The 22,275-nt window shown below is 40.1% G+C and overlaps 1 protein-coding gene across 5 annotated transcripts in view; it reads right to left on the bottom strand.

The window, feature by feature from the left end:
- KIF13A (kinesin family member 13A) overlaps nt 1–22,275 on the bottom strand; it is a 208,387-nt gene that overhangs the window by 106,138 nt on the left and 79,974 nt on the right. For 4 of the 5 annotated variants that reach the window (XM_072729061.1, XM_072729060.1, XM_072729062.1 and 1 more), the window contains exon 3: nt 18,764–18,776. The exons of the other annotated variant lie outside the window; for it this stretch is intronic. In XM_072729061.1, the coding sequence (XP_072585162.1) occupies nt 18,764–18,776 (13 nt within the window). The remainder of the gene's footprint in view (nt 1–18,763; nt 18,777–22,275) is intronic. 5 annotated transcript variants of the gene reach the window in all.

Raw genomic sequence — 22,275 nt, 5'->3', positions numbered from 1 at the left:
TTTGGGCAGCCCGGGGGCTCAGCGGTTTGGTGCCGCCTTTGGCCCAGGGCCTGATCCTGGGGACCCAGGATCGAGACCCATGCCGGGGTCCCTGCGTGGGGCCTGTTTCTCCTTCTGCCTGTGTCTCTGCCTCTCTCTCTCTCTCTCTATCTTCATGAATAGGTAAATAAATAAACTCTGAAATAAATAAATAAATAAACAAATAAATAAATAAATAATCAAGCAAGCAAATTTGGAAACCAGGCATAAATTTGCTATTTTGTCTATGCCAATCCATATGGTGAGCATTTTTTGTTAAAGCGCCCATACTTTCCAACAGCCTTCAATTAGATGAAGAGTCAAAAGGACAGATGCTCTCTAGTTGCTTTTAAAATCTGAAAGCCACTGTCTTCATTGTTTCTAAGAAAATTTTACTCTATCTTAAAATCCTACTCCTTCCTCTTAGTTTGCAACTTGTAAAACTCCTAACAGCATTTAATTCCCTGTTGCTTGCTGTTCACATCTGTTCCACCTTCACTGCTCTTAAAAATGTTAGCTTTGCATCTTTGTGAACCATTGAACATCTAGTAAAGTTACGAGCAGCTGCTTTTAATAAGGCAAATGTGTTGAGTGATACATATTCTGAGGCAAAGGAATAGTTCCAGGACTTATGAGCAGGATGTAATTAGCCGAATTCTGGTCATATCTAAAAGTCCTATCTCTGATGACATTTCAACAAAATTCAATTTTTAAAAATGCAATAAAGAATCTTCTGTTTCCTTGAAGAACCAGAAGGCATCAGCGTTCTAAGAAATGTGATCTATAATCATTTTCTGACCCATAAAAGCCAAACATGCAGGAACTTGCAATCCCAACTACCTTCCACTCATCCCTTCTAATTGTGTGCATTCACCAATAAGCTCTCTAGTTGTACAATGATTAATCCACAAAGCAATCAACAAATACCTATTTGCTACCCCCTCTCAATTTTAAGTACTATAGGGAACTCAAATATATATTAGGCATGTTGTTTGTACTTTACTTATAGTCCAGCTAATAACAACATAAAACAATTATCTTTGGGGGAGAAAAGCATCTTTTTTTCCCCAAAATCATTTTTATACTTTTCATACCCCCTCTCCAGGCAGAAAGTGATTAACCCCAACTTATATCAAGATAATTTAATTTTACGCAAAGAAATATTCCTAAGGGTGCCTGGGTGGTTAAGTAGGTTAAGCAACTGCCTTCAGCTCAGGTCATGATTCCAGCTCAGCAGGGAGTCTGCTTCTCCCTCTGCTTCTCTCCACCATTCATGCTCTCTTTCAAATAAATAAAATCTTTAAAAAAGAAATATTTCTAAACACATATATCAGATTTTTGGCAGTGTGTAAAAGCCCACTCCCTTTCAATTTTTCCAAATTAAAATCTTTCAATGATGTTTTAAATATTACTTCTTTATGAAAACCCTCTGAAGGATACTTATTAGTCTGAATTTCTTACCTATCTAACTAGACTTTGTGGGGGGCGGGGAGCATGTACAAGAAAGAGAGTTTCATTCTCTTTGCTACATTATTAATTCTTAGAGGCCAAGACTTTAGTTTTCCTAATGTTTTTATTGTCCATAATTCCACCAAACAAACAAAAAAATCTGAGATTTGACTTTGTAAAGCAACTTCTTGGTAAACTACCCTTTAATTAAATGATCTTGTAAATCTGTGTTTTCATGTACGATGGCTGCTTAAAACAGGGCATGCTGGTTGGTGGGATCCTTCAGCTGCACTGCACCATGTAAGACACCACAATGGTACCCTGGCAAAGCCTCTGATTTCATTCAATTGTGGAAGTGATAGGACTAGTGTCACCCTACAGACATCAGCTGTGTTTACTGGATTCCCACCCCTTTCCCAAGTAGACAGGAGTAAGGTTCCCTATTCATCTACTATGTCCAGAGTCAGCCAAAGTCTTCAGTTCTCAGAATTTCTATTAAGGACTAAGAAATCCTTTGGGCATGATAAGGACAGTAGGAAGTCCGGGGGCAAAGGGAAGAAAAGAGAATGAGGGAATCCTTCCTTCCTGTAACTACCTCTCTCTCCTCACCTCCCTGCTCAGTGAGCTGCAAGTCATTCTTCAAGTTCTGCCCAAGGGTCATTTAGCTACAAGCTCATTCTTCAAGGACTGCCCAAGGGTCACCTCCTCTGATGTTTCCTCAACTTCCCTCCTCTGTGCTTAGTCCAAAGTATTACCTCTCTAGCACACCTTCTACAGAAATAACTGCCCATTTTACATTCAGGTGGGGTTGTGGGAATTTAAGCAAAATACCTACCAACACAATGCTTAGTGTATAACAGGAATTCAGTATCAGCAGCTAATTTGACCAGCATTAATAGCATCCACTATGGGCTCCTCTCCCCAGAGAGCAGTAGAGTTACTACTTGTGGAGTTTTTACTCTGTACCAGGTACCATCCTATGTGTTTTATAGTCTCATCCAGCTGGGACCTCCCTTGAGTGAGGGACTGTGATTCATTTCTTTATTTTTCGCAGGTACAGATGCAAGAGACAGTTTGATGGCTTGATTTGCTTAATCAAGTAAAGAGAAAAATAAAAAGGCAACCAAAGTCCAAACAGCCATGAGTGGAAGAGTTCCTTTAGTTCCCGAGTTCTGTATCAAAAGTATCAATGGAAAGCATACTACTTCCTACCTTCCAAATCCAGACTCTAAAGGGCTTCCCATTGTGTGGATGTGATTTGCTCTGCATGAAGTAGTGTGTTTCTCTTCTCTCGTTCTATACGGTCACCCTTCTCTCTTTACACAATTAATCTACTGTTCACATCTGCAGACCCAGCTGCTATCAACAGCCTGTCCTGGCAACTATCTAGTTTGAAACTGAGCCTGAGATCTCTTTGCAAACCCCCAATTCTCCAGTTTTATAAATACTGGCTTGCCGATGTTCAATTCTGTCAAGTTGAAAGGCCGCAATTAATATGAAAGATGAGTGTCAAGTGTGTGCACATTTCATTACACCGTTCTGAGAAATGAGTCAGACGCTACCCTCATCTCCCAAAACTTACTCTATTTCACGGCATGTTGAAATTATCCTTTTAGTGCCAAGTTTCAACACTTTCCCCTTTCATCTCTTTCTCCTAAGTCAGAGAGGTGAAGAGTCATAAAAAGAGAAGAGTTAATTGCCATTCATCTTGAAGAAGCTGGACTGAAATGGAAAGGAGAGCAGGTCACCAAAGCCTGTCTGATCCCCAAACCATTTCCAAGCACTGCAATTTGCAGACGCAGCTTTGCCAGCTCAAACTCCAAGCCCCGTACTTGAGCATATCTGCTCCTATACACCGAAGAAGTGCCATAATAGTCACCCTTATTACTGGCAAGTTCTACTGAAAGATACTACTTTTCCATTTGAAAAGCTGTCAAGTTAACTGCTGTCTTTCTGCAATGTGGTTAATACTCTTCTTTACATGGGCCTAGATGTGCACAGCAAACAACATCTTAGTCAATATTGCCCAAATGCAAAGATATCACAGCATCCTCAAGACTCACTGCTAGCCAACAGCATCTGTTGTGCACCGAGAGACGACCAAGATAGTGTTGTTCCTGATCTCAGGGAATTCACGATCTTCTGTAGGAAATAGCTAAGCTATAGGTAAGTGCCACTCCACACAGCAGTTTGAATGGGGAAGGTCTTCAAAGACCTGATTTTTTGTCATAAGCATCTACCGAGATGGTTAGGACAGAAATAACAGCCCCCATTTGTCAAGCCCTCACACTCCAATGGAGGGAAGTAACCAAGAAAAGGAAAAGAGTGTGATATGTAGAAGGCAGTGTTGACCTACAAAGATGGAATGGTTACACTGTGGGGCAAGGCTCAGGGCAGGTTTCTAGAGAAGGCAAAGCTTGGGCTGAACATTGATAGATCATTATTAAGAAGACAAATAGGAAATCCATTCCAAGTAAAGAGGGAAGCTGGCAAGCAACAAGAAAAGAAGGTGAGTGTGACGGGAGTAGTTTGCAAGAGCAGTGGGCAGGGAAGAGTGACAAATGCTGGTGAGCCAGCCAAGGGAGACTTCATGAACCTTACAGAGAAGCCTAGACTTTAGTTTCCTGGCAAATGACAGGGCCACGTTCTCACTGGAATGATCACTGTGGCAGCAATGTGGAAGATGGACTGAATGGGCATGAGACAAGAAGACAAAGAGGCCAATTAGCAAATTATCATGATGAAGGTAAAAGTTTTTTAATTCTCAGGCTCAGCAGGGAATAGAGAGAAGCTGTAGTGAAAGTCTTTTTTTTTCTTTCTTTTTTTTTTTTTTTTTAATTTTCTCAGAGCCACATACCTTATTTATTCTAGAAACAGCACCTTTTCTTTGGAGAATTGTACCAACTACCACTCTAGCCACTTAGTTCCCAGAAGGTACTCCCATGTTCTTAGGGAGCATATAAAATCATAAACTCTATACATGATTGTTCAGGGGAGAAGACAGGGAGAGGCACACAGGGGCAAAGGAGACCACTCAGTTCCATCTCTGTTGGCCATAGTTGACTGGTCCTAAACTGGTGTCTGACTTGGGATTTTTGGATTTGGGACCAAGGAAGCCAAACCAGTTCCTCTCAAATGACTGGAGTTGTAAAATCTGGGACACGTTAGGCCATGTTTCTAGTCACATGAACCACAGAAGCATACACAGCTGGACAGTAGTGAGAGACAGAAATGAAGGGACCCACATGGGGATGGAGACAGGAGATGGGGAGACACGGTGAAACCCAGACACTTCCTGTCCTTGAGTTCAGGCATCCCAGACTCATTCTGATCTTATGGTCCATCTAGCTTGAGTTCTGGTCACTTTCAGCTAAGAGACTCCCAACTACTACCAGAGGAATACACATCAGAGATGTTAAAGGAAGAAGTAACTAGGATGGGTCAGCCTTGAATAAAGGACTGAAGGAACCATGTGACTATTAACAGCCCTGTGGGAGTGAAAACCATCCAGAGTTTTAATAAATTTGAAAGCAGGAATGGGTTTCCCCAAATCCCAGACCAATATTATAAGAGAGCACAAGAGCTTCCCATTCTATACTGTAAACATACAAAACCAGTAGTGCATAAACAATGCAGTACTAACTGAATTCCCACCCATTCCAATACTCCATTCTTTTCATGTTTAATCCCTTTATCATTCAGTTCTAAAATCTGCTTCACTGGTGGCTGAGGGAAGGAGGTGGAGGTGTCACAAATGTATAATCTGTGTTATTTCCTTCTGGTTCCTTCATGCTGACTGCTTCACTTCAAAACAAACAAACAAACAAACAAACAACAACAACAAAAACTGGCTACCCAAAGAACTTCACCAATAGCACACTCACAAGGTGATTTAGGTGTTTTCAACGCAAGAGTATTTCTTCATCAACCAAAGCAGCCCAAAAGATAAACTGCAAATGTCTATGCATATGCTGCATGATCCCATCTGTGGTCCCTACTAAATGATGATGGTTGCTCATTTGAAAAGGAAAAAAAGAATAATAAAACCCAGATGGAATCTGAGTCACCCAGACATCGTCTACCATGAGCAATCTCTCTGGGTCTGGATTAGAATTGCCAGACCAGTACCTCAGTCCTTTGTCCATCACCCCTGCTGGTGGTCCAGCACAGAGAGGAGGAGGCAGGGCGGACTCCAAGACCCCAGCGATTGTAAACACTTATTGTACAGTTAGATCAAACTGGAAGGTTGGCAGAGTTCACTCTGGGGGGCATGACCCAGGCTGGGCGGTGGGGAGGTGGGAGAGATTCCTGAGAGCCTGCCTGGTCCAGTAGATTTTTACTGTTCTGGATTTGGAGATGGATCAATGACAAGAAGGGAGATGGATCTTTTTTTCCTAGGGCCTGTAGCCCATGCACCTGGTTCCCAGTCAGCTGTATCTTGAGGCATCTAGAGAGGCACACAGGACCGGTGGGAACATCTGGCTCTGTACAAAGCCAAGGAGAAGGAAAAGAGGAGAGGCGGAGCCTATAGAAATTTCAATAAGGAACACACAGGACCAGGTTTCTGAGAATTTTTTGTTTCTTGGGAATTTTTTTTACAAACGTGACTTGGAATGACAAAGTGTAGTGGATTGTACTACTATTCCGGATCAGTCGCTGTCCTCTCTGTGAGAAGACTCCCCATCCCGACCTATTGCCATATGACTGCAGTGCCTCTGGTAGGAGGAATAGAATTCCTGACCTATTACCATCAGGCTTGGCCATGTGACTTGCTTTGGCCAATTAAATGTGGACAAAGAGATGTCGCCAGTTCAGAGCCAGTGAAGAGACCACTGCATGGTTCTCTTCCTTTCTCCTCTGCCACAATAACAGCACATCCTAGCTAGGGGGTGTCCCTTTGGACTGGAGCCCAGATTGAAGTCACATGGTGCAAAGCCACAGCTAACTCTGATTGACACAGAACATCTGAGAAATAAACCTTGGCTGTTTCAAGCCATTGAACTTTTGAGGTAGTTATTGCTGCATCACATAGCATATAAGCTGACTGACACACTAAGTGGTTATTATAAAGTGAACCAAGACTGCTATCATCCAATATTCTCCATTGACAACTTATCCAACCTTCTGCAGCCAAATCCATTTCTTGCATGTTCTGATCATGTAACTTTTTAAAAAGTTTTTGTTGTTTAATTTCAGCATAGGTAACACAGTGTTCTATTAGTTTCAGAGGCATAATACAGGGATTCAACAGTTCTGTACATGACTCTGTGCTCACCATAGTAAGTGTACTTACTCTTAATCCCCTTCACCTGTTTCATCCATCCACCTACCCACCTCCCCTCTGTAGCCACTGGTTTGTTCTCTACAATTAAGAGTCTGGGGCAGCCCGGGTGGCTCAGCGGTTTAGCACTGCCTTTATAGCCCAGGGTGTGATCCTGGAGTCCCCGGATCAAGTCCCACATAAGGCTCCCTGCATGGAGCCTGCTTCCCCCTCTGCCTGTGTCTCTGCCTCTCTCTGTGTGTCTCTCATGAATAAATAAATCTTTAAAAAGTCTGTTTTTGGTTTGTTTCCTTTTTTTTCTTTTGTTCTTTTGCCTCTTAAATTCCACATACAAGTGAAATACTGTAGTACTTGTCTTTCTCTGATTGACTTATTTCAATTAGCATAATACTCTCTAGATCCACCCATGTTGTTGGAAATGACAAGATTTCATTCTTTTTCATGGCTGGGTAATGTTCCACTGTGTGTGTGTGTGTGTGTGTGCACACACACCACCTCTTCTTTATCCATTCATCTATTGATGGACAAGTGGGCTCCTTGCATAATTTGGCTATTGTAAACAACACTAAAATAACACAAGGTACATAAGTCCCTTTGAATTAGTGTTTCTGTATTCTTTGGGTAAATACCCAGTAGTAGAATCACTGGATCATAGGGTAGCTCTATTTTTCACTCTTTGAGGCACCTGCATACTGTTTTTTAGGGTGGATACACTCCCATAAACAGTGCAAGAGTGTTCCTTTTTCTCCACATCCTCACCAACACTTGTTCCTTGTGTTATCAAAAGATTTTAGCCATTCTTACTGGTGTGAGGTGACATCTCACTGTGGTTTTGATTTGCATTTCCCTGGTGATTAGTGTGACAATGTAACATTTTACACAAAAATTCTAAATGATTCTTCACACTAGACTGACCGTAGACTCTAAAACCCTCTATAAGCTACCCACTTTCCCAGTATTTAAACTGTATTTTATTTTTTGAGAGAGAGGGAGGGAGAGGGAATGCATGTCGGGTAAGGAGGGGCAGAGGGAACCAGAGAATCTCAAGCAGACTCCATGCTGGGCCCAGAGCCCGACACTGGCCTTGATCTCACGACCCTGAGATCAAAACCTGAGCCGAAATCAAGAGTTGTATGCTTAACTGAACTGAGGCACCCAGTTGCTGCCTTCTTTCCCAATATTTTAATACGCAACCTCTTTTCCCTTATACTCCACAATCTAACCAGTTTGCACTTCCCAAGGCAACTGTGATATGGTGGTAAATATATTTTTGGTTTTCCTCCTTGGTTCCTGATACAGAGCTCCTAAGTCTCTTGGAGTTTCTAAGTGATACAAGGACCTCTATGCCTGACACAGAATTTCTAAGTCCCTTGCAATTTTCCTAGTGATAGAAGCCTCTGTTGTTTTAAGTGAGGCAGCTCCTGGTAGACTCCTAGATAGCTTCACAGTGAGGGGTGGCTGCCAGAAAGAACAAGCTTTGATTAGAAGCTTGGAACTTTCAACCCCACACCCCCCAGTTCTCTGGGGAGAGGAGACAGGTTAGAGATTAGTTAATAATTGATCATACCTGCATGATGAAACCTCCATTAAAACTGCTAAATAACAAGATTCAGAGAGCTTCCAGGTTTGGTGAATACATCCTTGTGCCAGAAGGGTGACACACCCCAATTCCACAGGAACAGAAGCTTCTGTGCTTGGGACCTTTCCAAGACCTAGCCCTACATACCTCTTTATCTGGCTACTCAACTGTACCCTTTATAATAAGCCAGCAAACCTAAGTAAATGTTTCCCTGAGTCTTGTAAGGCATTCTAGCAAAACTGAACCTGAGGAGGGTGTCCTGAGAAGCCTTGATGTGTAGCAAAGTCAGATGGAAGTACAGATAACCTGGGGACACACTACTTGTGATGACCATGCCTGAAGTGAGGACTGTTGTCTAGGACTGAGCCCTTAACCTTGCCATCTGGGCTAACTCTAGGCAGTTAGTGTCAACACTGAACTGCCTTACAGGATATCCAGTTGGTGTCCAAAGAGAATTAGAGAACCACTTATTGTGGAAATGTCACACACCTGGATCAGTGTTGTGACTAGAGAAACAATTTTCCCTTAACATCAATTACTTTGTTTTTCTGTTCCTCAAACACATCTTGATTCCTATCCCATATTCCTATCTTTTGAAACCATACCCATACATGAAGGTCCTCCTTGAGCCCCACTTGTAGTTATGAAGCCTTTCTTCCTCTGAAGTCATAAAACACTGAAATAGCCAATGATATTTGTCGTAATCTATTTTCTTCTTTTTTTAAAGATTCTGTTTATTTGTTCATGAGAGACACAGAGAGAGAGACAGAGACAAAGGCAGACGGAGAAAAGCAGGCTCCCTGTGGGGAGCCTGAGGTGAGACTCAATCCTAGGACCCTGGGATCACACCCTGAGCCAAAAGCAGACGCTCAATCACTGAGCCACCCAGGTGCCCCATATCATAATCTATTTTCTGTTACCTACAGACCTGATAAGTTTAATCTTCCTTCCTCCATTTGGCTTTCTAGAGAGCAGGGACCATGAGTTTAATCACCTCTTGAAGCCCACCACCTCCCCATATGAGACTTTTCACAAATATTCTCAATTAATATTTGTCAAATAAATGACTTTTGAATGGATGAGGAAAAAAAAAATGATTCCTAGGAAAAATCACACAGCAGGAAGTCTAGGCTGTCACTGAGTTCATGCAGTGCCATACCCGTGAACCCAGGTATAAAGGCAGAAATGTGCTGTGTGGCTAGTGAGGACTGGGATGTGTTACACATGTAGAAGGCACATCAGACATCAAAGACTTAGTATGAGAAAAAAATATAGAAGATAAATATTTTGGATACATCTGGTTAAATAGAAAATATTAAAAATTGATTTTATCTATTTTTTTAATGTACATCTGAAAACATTTTAAATTACATATGTGGCTCACATTATGTTTCTATTGGACAGCACTGTTTGTGGCCAAACACATGGCTGAAGATGGAATATCTTTTCTGAAGCCATCCCTTACATTTCTTCCTTCTTATTGCTTCCTACTATTTTGCTCATAAAACCCAACAAACAGAAAAGCTGCTTTACACCCATGTGGTGTAACAGATAGAAAGTACAGGCAATCAGAAGGCCTCGGACTAGAGCCAAGCTCTGTCACTGGATGGTTCTGGCCAAATTCATTCCTCAGCATCAATCTCCTCTTTGAATAAGCGGGTTTGAATAGTCTGAGTTCAGAAACTTGCTCCAGCCCTGCAGTGCTCATTTGGCACATGGAAGGTGTTCAACAAATATTGAGAGAGAGGAGAAAACAGAAAAAGGAGGAAGAATTCACTTGTTTTTCTGTGTGTTTCAATGCAGCTCCTCAGGAGAGTAAGACACTTGTGCCAGATATGACAAAGCATGAGAAGCCAAGGTTCCTAGAATGTGCCAGACATGCTGAGGGTGAACAGGGAGAACTACAATCTGCTCCTTTCTAAAGGCGACACTTTTGGCTACTGTGACTGAGGACATTTTCCTGTTCTCCAGCAACAGAGCAAGCGTGATGACCTAGGTAGTGATTCTCCATACATGTGTGTCTTCTCCCCCTCTTTACCACCTCTTTCCAAAATCCAAAGTTTATGAGAAGGTGGCTGAACAAACAAGCAATTAATACCTCTAAGACAATATTCTGGACTCAAAAGTAATCACACTGATAAGGAAAAACACACCTACTTTCACACTGAAAATTAGAAGACAAAGCCTCTTTACCTGTTTTTTGTTTTGTTTTAATGAGAAGGCATAAAGCAGGTGTCTCCATGTTTGTCTAAAAGCTTTTCTTTTTAAGGGAAATAGGACACACTCCTATAAACATTACATAAGAGCTACTGGAGAAAGGATTAAAGGTATGTGCTCCGGACTATGCTAAAATTAATGTCTCTCAGTTCAGGAGTACATACTTACAAAATGTAACACTTGCTAAAGAGAAAAGTCCAGATACACAGCACAAGACAATTTATACAAACATAAATTTCCCTTTCCATCCCAACATGGGACATATATATGCTATTAAAAAAAAAAATTGATCTTTTAAAAACCAGAGAAATATCTTCACCTTTTCCTTCCCTTAACACTAGGAAGAAAAAATAATAACTCTGAAGAACAAAAGAAACCTAATTTGGAAAGAAAAAGTATCTAAATATTCTCCTAGACACCACTACCAGTAGCAAGACCACATGTGAGCATCTGGTTTCCCTTAATTTTTATTGGTTCTTCCTCCTGTCTCCATTCTCCAGAGCACAGGGAGTCCCACAGGCCTAGTCTCTAAGCTCTCATGTCTTCTGTTCCTTTAATCTTCTGTTCCTTGACAACATAACAGATACCCCCTTCCTTCTACATCTTCTCTCCTCCTCATAAGAACTTACCTGACCTTTCCAGGGCAAAGACTGCAAACCCTGCACAATCGCTAGGCATCGATATTGGTGCTCTGCCATCATTCCCAGTTTAACCCACTCTAAAATCCAACCCATCAACTTCTCCCTGCACCAAACCAGCTCTTTCTTCTCCTCCTGCTGGATTTTCAGTTACTCTGTTTCAAACTCCAGAGTCCTCTCTGACTCCCTTTGCTATACCATCTCCTATATGCTCTCAGCATCCAAGTCCTGGATACTGTATTTCATGATGTTCTGATAATTTGACGCTGCCTCTTCTCAGTCTCCTAGCACTGCATCAGTGCAGGCCCTTATTACCTCTTTCCTGGCACATTTTATTGAATGCCATCTCTAGCTCTAGCTCTGCCCCCTCATCCAACCAAACACAATTTATTCTGTGTTCTGCTTTCACATTAACCTACTGAAACAGAGCCTTGACTAAGCCACTGTTTTGTTCAAGACAGGCAGGAGACAGAAACACTGAAGATATCAAGGAACAACCCCGGCATCAAGGCCTTCCAAAGCTGGATTTGCATTCAACCTCTTTCTAGATGTGTCACCTAAGACTGCCCATCATGCCCAATTCTGTGCCTTATCATTCTATGAACACAGCTGATGCTCTTTTCTCTTGGCACACCCACCTACAATCAGATGACCAAATATACGTGGAGCTTTAATAAAAAGGTCTTGTGCATTTTTCACGAAGTATATCCCTAAGTATTTAATGTTTCTAAAGCTACTGTAAAGTATTGGGCTTCTGTTACATTTTCGTTTTTTAAAGATTTATTTGTTCATGAGAGACAGAGAGAGAGAGAGAGAGAGAGAGAGAGAGAGGCAGAGACATAGGCAGAGAGAGAAGCAGGCTCCATGCAGGGAGCCCAATGTGGGACTCGATCCCAGGACTCCAGGATCACGTCCTGGGCTGAAGGCAGGCACTAAACCGCTGAGTCATCCAGGGGTCCCCTACATTTTATTTTCTAATTGTTCATTGCTAGTATAGAAAAATACAATTTGTATTTTGACGTTTTTCCTGCCACCTTGCCATCTATAAGTTCTGGGAGCCTGTTGGGAGATACTTAATGTCTTCCAAGTATGTGACTGGAGTTATAAATAAAGATGCTTTTGCTTCCTCCTTTCCAATTTGAACATCTTTTATTTCTTTTTCTTGCCTTATTGCACTGGCAAAGAGCACTAGTCATGCTAAATGGAAGTGGCTAAAGTAATATATTTGCCTTACTCCCTATCTTAGGTGTAAAGTGGTCAGTCCTTTACCACTAATTATGATGACAGCTGTAGATTTTTAATGGATGCCATTTACTATATTAATGAGGTTTCTGCATCTCTGTAGCTTGAAGTTTGCATCATAAATAAGTGTTGACCTTTGTCAAATGTTCTTTTTCTACATCCACTGAGGTGATCATATCGATTTTATTTATTACATTATTTTTTCATAATTAATAGACTATTTTGAAAGAAGTTTTAGGTGTAGAGAAAAACTGAACAGATGGTGGAGAGGTCCTATTTTGGTCTTTTTTGAGTGTCCCTCATCAGTTTCATCTATTAATAACTTGATTAGTGTGTTATATTTGTTATAATTATAACCAATTATAACCAATACTGATACATTATTAATAATTAACTTCCACTCCCCCTGGCAACCACTGATTGTTTGGGGGTTTTTTTTCTTTGAAGGCAACTAAGTTTTCACTGAATTTTAATTTGGATTTAAAGGGAATCTGGTATATGGTGAGTACTAAGTTAAAGACTGATACTATTAATAGTAACAATGGAAACAGCATTCTAAGAGTACAGTACCAGGGATGAATATAAAGACTATGAGACCTTTCCTGCACAACAGTTGGGTCGGAATAGTGCTAACTCAAATAAATATTCAGAATGACAGTTCCTCCCTTCTCCTAATCAGTACTTCTACCTTAGAACATTTCTTAGTAACATGTGCAAAATCCTTATACATAATAGAAACAGTGCATATTGCAGGTAGGTAACTATCATTATTTACCATCATCACTTAATTAGACAAAATTTCAACAACTGCCCAAACTAACTACACAAAAAAATATTACTCATAACCCAAATCAATGACAAGAGAATCCATGTTGCTGGTGAGGTTTGTAAGATCTAAAGGGTGCTTTCGGGTCAGGCTAGAAACAAGCATCCAGATTATAGACTAGCCAGGCATTTGGATCTTCTTGAGAATGGAATCAGGGCAGATAGTGTTCTCTGGCGTAACCTGTAGCAAAGTGGCTCTATCTACCAGTAAAAGGGAGTAAAATTTAGCTGGGCTCAAACCTTTCTTTCTGCTAAAGTGGTGAGTATCCTTCTGTTCCAGCAGATCTCTATTTCTTTCTTTCCTTTCCTCATTCATCCAACAGTTATTCTGTAGCTGCCATGTGCTATGGGTACCGTCCCAGGTACATCATAATTTTTATAATGTCTGTAGTTTAAGCCTTTTCCAGAATGTCACATAGTTATAGAATCATATTGTATATAGCCTTTTCAGATTGGCTTCTTTCACTTAGCAATATGCATTTAAAGTTCCTTCATGTTTTTTTCCATGGCTTGTTAATTCCTATAGTCTTCTATACAGTCTTCCACTGTATGGAAATACCTCAGTTCATCCATTTATTTACTGAAGAACATCTTGGTTGTTTCGAGTTTTTGGCAATTATAAATGAAGCTGCTGTAAACTTTCATGTATAGCTTTTGTACAGACAAAATTTTTCAACTCATTTGGGTAAATACCTAGAAGCATGATTACATAGATACACAATAAAAAGATGATTAGCATTGAACAAAACTTTCAATCTGCTTTCTAAAGTGGCTATACCACTTTTCATTCTCACCAGCAATGAATTACAGTTCCTACTGCTCCACATCCTCACCAGCTTTGGTATTATCAGATGTCTGGATTTTAGTTGTTCTAACAGGTATACAGTGGCATCTCACTGTCATTTTAATGTACAATTCCCTAATGACATATGATGTTAACCATTTTTCATGTGCGTGTTTGCTATCTGATTCCCTTCCTTGGTGAGGTGTCTGTTCAGGTCTTTTGCCCATCTTTTAATTGAGTAGTTCATTGTCTTACTGTTGAATTTCAGAGTTTTAAAATATATTTTGGATGAGTCCTTTGCAAGATATGTTTTGCAAATATTTTCTCCCAATTTGTGGCTTTCTTTTCATTCTCTTCACAGTGCCTTTGCAAAAAGTTTTCTTTTACAAGTCACACTTTTGTAGTTGCATCTAAAACGTCATCAGCAACCCCAAGATCTTTTAGATTTCTCCTATGCTAACTTCTAGAAGTTTTACAATTTTGCACCTTATATTTAAGTTTATGATCCATATTGAGTTAACTCTTATGAAGGGTATAAAGTCCATATATAAATTCATTCCTGTGCATGCCAATGTCCAGTTGTCCCAGCACCTTGTCTCTTCTGTATTTCCTTTTGACATTTCTGCTAGCCTACCTTCTAGTCATTTAATTCTTTCTTCAACTGGATCTAGTCTGCTCTTAAACCCTAACACAAAGTTCTTCATTTTGGCTGGGATTGTCAGAGTGAAAATTTCTACTTGGTTATTTTCCAAATCTGTTTTGTCACTTTTTATAATTTCTAGTCCTCTCCAACATTTTATTTTATTTTTTTTATTTTATTTTTTTTCCTCTCCAACATTTTAAAGTCTTATCTTTTATCACCTTAAATATGATAAGCAGAGTTATTTTAAAGTTCATGCTTAACAATGTGAACATCTGAAGCATCTGTAGGTCTATTTCTACTGTTTATTATTTTTGCTATTTACTGTTCACATTGTCTTGTAATGTACCTCTTTGTGTGCCAGACATTGTATTTTTTGAATGGCCTGTGGAATCTTTAGAGACTTGAGATAACAGACACATTTACTTCTGCCAGATGCCTATAGGAACCTCCATTCTAGGTTCACTCTGATCCAAATTTAGTGCTTGAGATTTCCTGGATCACACAAAGAACTTAGAACCACACAGTAATCCATGTGAAGGTTAGTTTACTTCTGTTTCATCTTTATAAACCAGCCAAGGCTGGGTCTGAATCTACTCTGCCAACCCGAAGTATAAAGTGTTTACCAAGGATTCCACCTCTGGTAAAACTCTGAACTCCAATATTTTTGTCCTTTTAGGCTCTGCAGACCCCACGAGGCTGTCAGAAACACTACTCTGCCTGTAAGCTCCTCTATCTGAATGGTATACACCCCAAAACCAGGTTCACTTCTCTAAGTTGCCACCATCTCTTGGATCTTGATTTGGTAATTCTTCACTAATTTTGTCTTTCTCCAGTGCTTTCAAGTATATTTTTTTAATATTAGGTCCTAGCTGTCCTCAGATCTGCAGAAATCAGAATAGGACCCTTCATCCTATGACTTCTACAAGAATTTTGCCTGTTATGGCCTTTAACATACTTGATTTTATATTAAATTATTCCCTACCCCACCCCCATTAGAATGCTAGGATCAGGTCTCATTCATACAACATTCTGTTCCCTGCCCAGAACAATTATTTGTTAAAATGAACCAATCAGTCTTTGAGTATTTTGCTAATTATTCATGTCAAAATTTCATTGTTTTATTTTTTTTGTTTTTCTTTCCAAATTTTTATTTAAATTCTAGGTAATTAACATATAGCATAATATTGGTTTCAGGAGTAGAATTTAGTGATTCATCTATTACATATAAAACCCAGTGCTGGGCAGCCCCGGGGCTTAGCGGTTAGCGCCACTTTCAGCTCAGGGCATGATCCTGGAGACCCAGGATCCAGTCCCATGTAGGGCTCCCTGCATGGAGCCTGCTTCTCCCTCTGCCTGCCTGCCTGCCTGCCTGTCTGTCTCTCTCTCTCTCTCTCTCTCTCTCTCTCTCTGTGTCTCTAATAAATAAAAAAACAAAAAACAAAAACAAAAACCCAGTGCTCATTATAACAAGTGCCCTCAATGCCCATCCCCCATTTAGCCCATCACCCACCCACATCCCTCCATCAACCCTCTGTTCTCTATCACTGAGTATCATATGGTTTGCTTCCCTCTCTTTTTTTCCCCTTACCATATGTTCATGTTTTGTTTCCTAAATTCCACATGAGTGAAATCAAATGGTATTTGTCTTTCTATGACTTATTTTGCTTCACACAATACTCTCTAGCTCCATCCACATTGTTGCAAATGGCAAGATTTCATTCTTTATGATGGGTAATATTCCGTTGTATATGTACACCACATCTTCTTTATCCTTTCATCAGTTGATGGACACATAGTTCAGTTATTGTTGATAATGCTGCTATAAACAGCGGGGTCCATATACCCCAGTGAATCTATATTTTTTATCATTTGGGTAAATATATAATGGTGCAATTGCTGGGTCATAGGGTAGTCTATTTTTAACTTTTTGAGGAACCTCCATACTGTTTTCGAGAGTGACTGCATCAAGTTGCATTCCCACCAACGGTGCAAGAGGGTTCCCCTTCTTCCACATCCTCACCAACATCTATTATTCCTGTATTGTTAATTTAGCCATTCTGACAGGTGTGGGGTGGTATCTCATTATGGTTTTGATTTGTACTTTTCTGACGATCAGTGATATTGAGCATCTTTCCATGCATCTGTTAGCCATCTGGATGTCTTTCTGGGTATCTTCTTTGAAAAATGCCTATTCATTTCTTCTGCCCATTTCTTACCTGGACTATTTGTTTTTTGGGTATTGAGTTTGAGAAGTTCTTTGTAGATTTATCAGATATGTCATTTACAAAAAAAAAATCTAATTGTTCTAAATCAATAAAATTTTATGTAATCATCAAAAACACTTTTTCCTTTCCTATTTGCTATCAATGTTACAATTTCTGCAAGAAAAGACCTTATTTATTTTAATGTCTTTTTTCAAAATACGACTCTATTGGGTCACTTATTTAATTTCAAGATGATCTTTATACTTCTCAGGTGTGCCTTATGACATGTATGTATATATATTTATAAAAGTATATATGTATATATATATAAAAGCGGTGATTTCACATGTATTTTATTTTGAAAATCTCATGATAGATACTTCTTAGGAACTATCAATAGAACACTTAGGGAAACCACTAAGCTCTATATACTGAGTAGAAGGTAAATTTTTGTGTATGAAGAATTAGTGATTCTTTAAAACTGTATTTTTGTGCCTTTTTGTAATTTTAGTGCTTCTCCTTCACTAAGGAGCCATATGTGGGGTTGATTAGGAGCTCACTGCCTTTTTCTGTGGGGCAAGAATTAAATGTATCACAAGGTGGACAGTTTGTTCTGAAACCTCTAGGACTTACAGTAAGAGAAGGAAGAACCACTTAGGGGAACCCACATTTTTCTGAGTAACAGAGACACTTTTTGGGTTGCAGCTCTTGGGGGACTATATGTCCACATCAGTAAGTGCTCAAGGAGAACGTTCTGATTCCTCAGAGTTGGCCAGATGCCAGGGCTTACATTTCTATAACATCTTTTATTTCCTCTTTCTTAAAAGAGCTCATAGTATGTGCTCTATATGTACCTTCCTTGCTGGAGTTGAAACTCTTCATGCCAAGGACAATTCCTTTATCACCCCCAATAAACATAAAGGATGACATTCATCTAAAAGCTAAGTTAGAGTTTCCTTCATACCCCCAGAGGCACATAAGCCAAATGTATTATAGATTCCTTACCCTCCCCAGCATGTCTTATATTCTGACCATATAATGGTGGAGGTTGGGGGGTGGGGAGCAGTGGTTATCCTGTTTTGATTCCATCTCAAAGCTATAACCAGCATTATTAGACAGGGAGTGGTTGAATTTCTCCTTCCTTTTGGCACTAGGTGTCCTTTTGGTACACAATAAAATACTCACTGGTAACAAAATCAGCCTTCAATTATTCAGGAGTTGGTCATTCAGATCCCTTCCTTCTCATATTCTTTTTCCCCCACCTAGCCTCTAACTTATGGGTTACTCACTGGTGAACATGCCATTGAAGACTGGCCAGAGCAAGAACAACTCTAGTCAGTGGAGTTTGGAAGGGGCAAGAAACTCCAATGGAGCACACAGAGTTGGTGGGTGGCTAAAACACTGTCTGAAAGTGGAGAATTTTCCCAATCCTATCAACTATTCTTGGTAGGATACAGAAAAGATTATCCATCCAGTCAATCATCATTCTATGATGTCACCAGTTTTGTCTATTTTCTAGGTGGTGATACTCTATAGTCCCAGCTTCTCCACTTACCCAATGTGCAAAATAACACACTATTTCACTCTCTGAGCCTCATTTCATCATCAATAAAACAGAAACAGTAAGCTGACAGATTTGCTCTGAGGACCAGAGCATTAATTCCAAGAATGAGATAATGTATGTAAGTGCTTTGTGAACGTAGAGGAGCATTCTAATTTTATGTCATTACACACATAAATTGTTTTTTTCATGGTTTAAGTTTTAATTAGAATGCTGATTTTTCTTCCAATAGGAGAGGTGTTCCACATGGGTTACTGTGATGGATGAAGTCCTGGACATTTGTGCACTTAGTATGCATGCCAAATTCTGCATCACTGCTTACCTTGGGAGGTTTCCTTAATGATGGAAACAAAAATTCAGCAGCAGAAGTAGAAAGGGTTGTCAACACAGCAGCCACATCAGAGGGAAGCAATGAAAGAGAAAAAACATAAGGGAAACTCAGCATCTTGATAACATGATCTGAAAGATACTCTACAAAGATGAGAAGCCAAATTCACTTCACTGCCTGAAGTGATAACCTATTATATTTTGTGTGAGTGTGATAAAGTATTACATTTGTTCAATGGGGTGCCTGGGTGGTACAGTCGGTTAGGCGTCTGACTCTTGGTTTCAGCTCAGGTCATGATCTCAGGGTCACGGGATCAAGCCATGAGATTGGCTCCACACTCAGCGGAGAGTCTGCTGGAGATTCTCTCTCTCCCTCTCCCCCGCCACCCCCCACCAAATGATTAAATAAATCTTTAAAATAAATAAATAAAAGCCATGGTTCTCAACAATTTTCACATATTTCAACACTGAAGAGAAATTTAAGAAATTTATGCCTTCCCCCATCACCAGCCACACACACACTTTTTTAAACTTTCACTTTTGCATGTTGATATCTCAAAAATGACTGAAATTGCCACCTGGAGGAAAACTCTAAAAAGCAAACAGTTTTCAGAGTAACAAGCCAGTAGGCTGACCGGCTCTGCATATGTTTTCCATGTATATAAAATTAAAGAGCTGAACTATGATTTTTATATAATGTGATCCTATGGTGGTTCGGCACCTTCTGGATGTGGTTGTTTTTAAACAACCTCCAGTATCAACCATTCATAAATTGTGAAATTACTGTTAAATAGAAATGAGGGAATTTTTCCTGTGGCTTTATTCCTTCTTCATGAGGAATAAAATCTGGAGAAAAACAAAATGGATTTTCCAGGGCAGAGGGCATGAAAATCAAAAGGTAGAGGCAAAAATAGCACAGTGACCTTTCTCCAGCTTTGGGCCCAACACTTGGCAAGGAGCTCTGAGGGCCCTAGATAAAACCCAGAGCTCAGTAGCCAAGAGCAGAATGTCCATGGATTCCAAAAGCAGGTAGACAACTTGAACATTTTAAATGTAGGGGAAGAAAACCATGACATTCCTATAATGATAATGCTGAAATACCATCTTCTTGAAATTCTATGACTGAGCTAAAAGGATCCCTTAGGTCATTACCTCAGACAGGCACAATGGGAATGTGATTTTTTTTTTTATCTTCAGGTTTTATTTATTTATTTAAAAGATTTTAATTATTTATTTGACATAAAGAGAGAGAGAAAGAAGTGAGAGCACAAGCAGGGGGAGAGGCAGGCAGAGGGAGAGAGAGAAGGCTCAGCAGGGAGCCTGACATGGAACTCGATCCCAGGACCCTGAGACCATAACCTGAGCCAAAGGCAGATGCTTCACTAACTGAGCCACCCAGGTGCCCTGATCTTCAGGTTTTAGAGGGGAACCCTCTCTAGAAAAACTGGTATCTCTGGCTGCCATCAAATAAGTCTCAACATTCTGTCTACCCTTTCAAACAGGATAAACATTTATGAATGTTAGAATAAAAATGCATGAGTGCTTTTAATTCTAACAAAGCAACAGAACTTTGTGCATAAACTTTGGAGATTTCTGCCAAGAAACTTTCCTTAAGTGGAACACTGCTCTGGAGGGCATCAGTTCCGAGCAGGTACAACAATAATGAAAACACTGTGCACAGTACTTTTGACTAAACTTTCTCTTATTTTACTTGCTTTACTTTTTAAAAGCCATCTAAATCACCGCTTTATTTAACAAAGGACAGACAAGCGACATGGGAGATCATAAGGCAATCAGACGAGACAGCATGGACCAAGTTAATAAAATAAACATTTCACATTAAGGCTACAATGAGCCAAGCAACCTAATGAGGGTAGAACGTGCTAACAGGAATCACAGGGATCTCTCCAGAGTTTTCGTGGGCTCCCTTTATGCCGCAACTGTATAAATGATCAGCAGTACCAGCAAAGAACAAATGCTGGTTTGTAACCAGTAGTATATTTATCTCCTGAGTTGTCTAACAATAAAGCTATTCTGGGATCCCTGGGTGGCGCAGCGGTTTAGCGCCTGCCTTTGGCCCAGGGCGCGATCCTGGGGACCCAGGATCGAATCCCACGTCGGGCTCCCGGTGCATGGAGCCTGCTTCTCCCTCTGCCTATGTCTCTGCCTCTCTCTCTCTCTCTCTGTGACTATCATAAATAAAATAATAATAATGAAAAAATAAAAATAAAAAATAAAGCTATTCTATCTTCAGTGATGTTCCAGTGTGGCTTTCTTTCTTTGTCTTAGGCAACCAATCTTATTTCAGCATTATAAATATTATTAAAAATATACACCTTTCACTTAGAGAGACAGCACATAATATGGGAATGGCAACATGCTTCTGCTACCTTTTTCTCTGTTTCTCAGGACTGGTGAAGAATAAATGGAGGGGTTGATTGAGCCTGGATGGCTCAATCAGTTAAGCATCTGACTCTTTTTTTCAGCTCAGGTCATGATCTCAGGGTTGTGAGATTGAGCCCCATGTCAGGCTCCATCCACGCTGGGCGAGGAGCCTGTGTAGGATTCTCTCTCTCCCCTTCCCTCTGCCCCTCCTCCCCTCTTCTCCCGCTCTTTAAAAAAAAAAGAATAAATGGAAACTAGGAAGCATGGGTAAAAGGGAAGTCACTAAATGGACCTGATGCTATCCAAATTTACTCATCATTTAGTTTAGAACAAAGATCCTTACTAAAGAAGAAAAAGTAAGTCACTCCATGTGCTACAACTGTACTTCATAATTGGTAAATCTTTAAGATTTAAATTAAGAGTCCAGCAATGAAGTCATCCTAATTCAGAACCATGATTTCCTATCCCAGCCCCCAGAGGCTACATGACATTCTCTGGTAGTTGTGAAGAAAAATGTTTCCAATAGGAGTAATACTTATACTATAACTAACTATAGTATGCTATCCCTTGAAAAAAATTAGTATGAAATGACACTGTAAAGATAAAAGCTTTCATACATGTATATGAAAAAGGATGAATAATATCATTCATGTATCACAAATATACTCAATATTAATATTTTTAAATTAAGGCCCTCATTGATTTTATCAGTAAATTCATCTCAACAAAGAGTTTCAACTAACTCTCAGTAAGGTCCAGGGGATCCCTGAGTGGCGCAGTGGTTTGGCGCCTGCCTTTGGCCCACGGCGCGATCCTGGAGACCCGGGATCGAATCCCACGTCGGGCTCCCGGTGCATGGAGCCTGCTTCTCCCTCTGCCTATGTCTCTGCCTCTGTGTGTGTGTGTGTGTGTGTGTGTGTGTGTGTGTGTGTGTGAGAGACTATCATAAATAAAAAAATAAAAAAAATCCTGTAATCCTCTATAAGTTATGATGATGATGTGTGTGTGTGTGTGTGTCTTCCAAAGAAATAAAGCAAACACAATTTGGCATTTTAGAAGCCAACAAGGTTGTGTTTCTAGATCCTAGGATTTGGAGAGAAAATAAGGACGTACACATTGGGC

The sequence above is a fragment of the Vulpes vulpes genome, chromosome 12, assembly GCF_048418805.1.
Source record: "Vulpes vulpes isolate BD-2025 chromosome 12, VulVul3, whole genome shotgun sequence".
In the NCBI taxonomy this organism is placed as follows: Eukaryota; Metazoa; Chordata; class Mammalia; order Carnivora; family Canidae; genus Vulpes; species Vulpes vulpes.
Note: the sequence above shows the minus strand (reverse complement) of the source record. Positions and strands in the feature narration are given on the sequence as shown.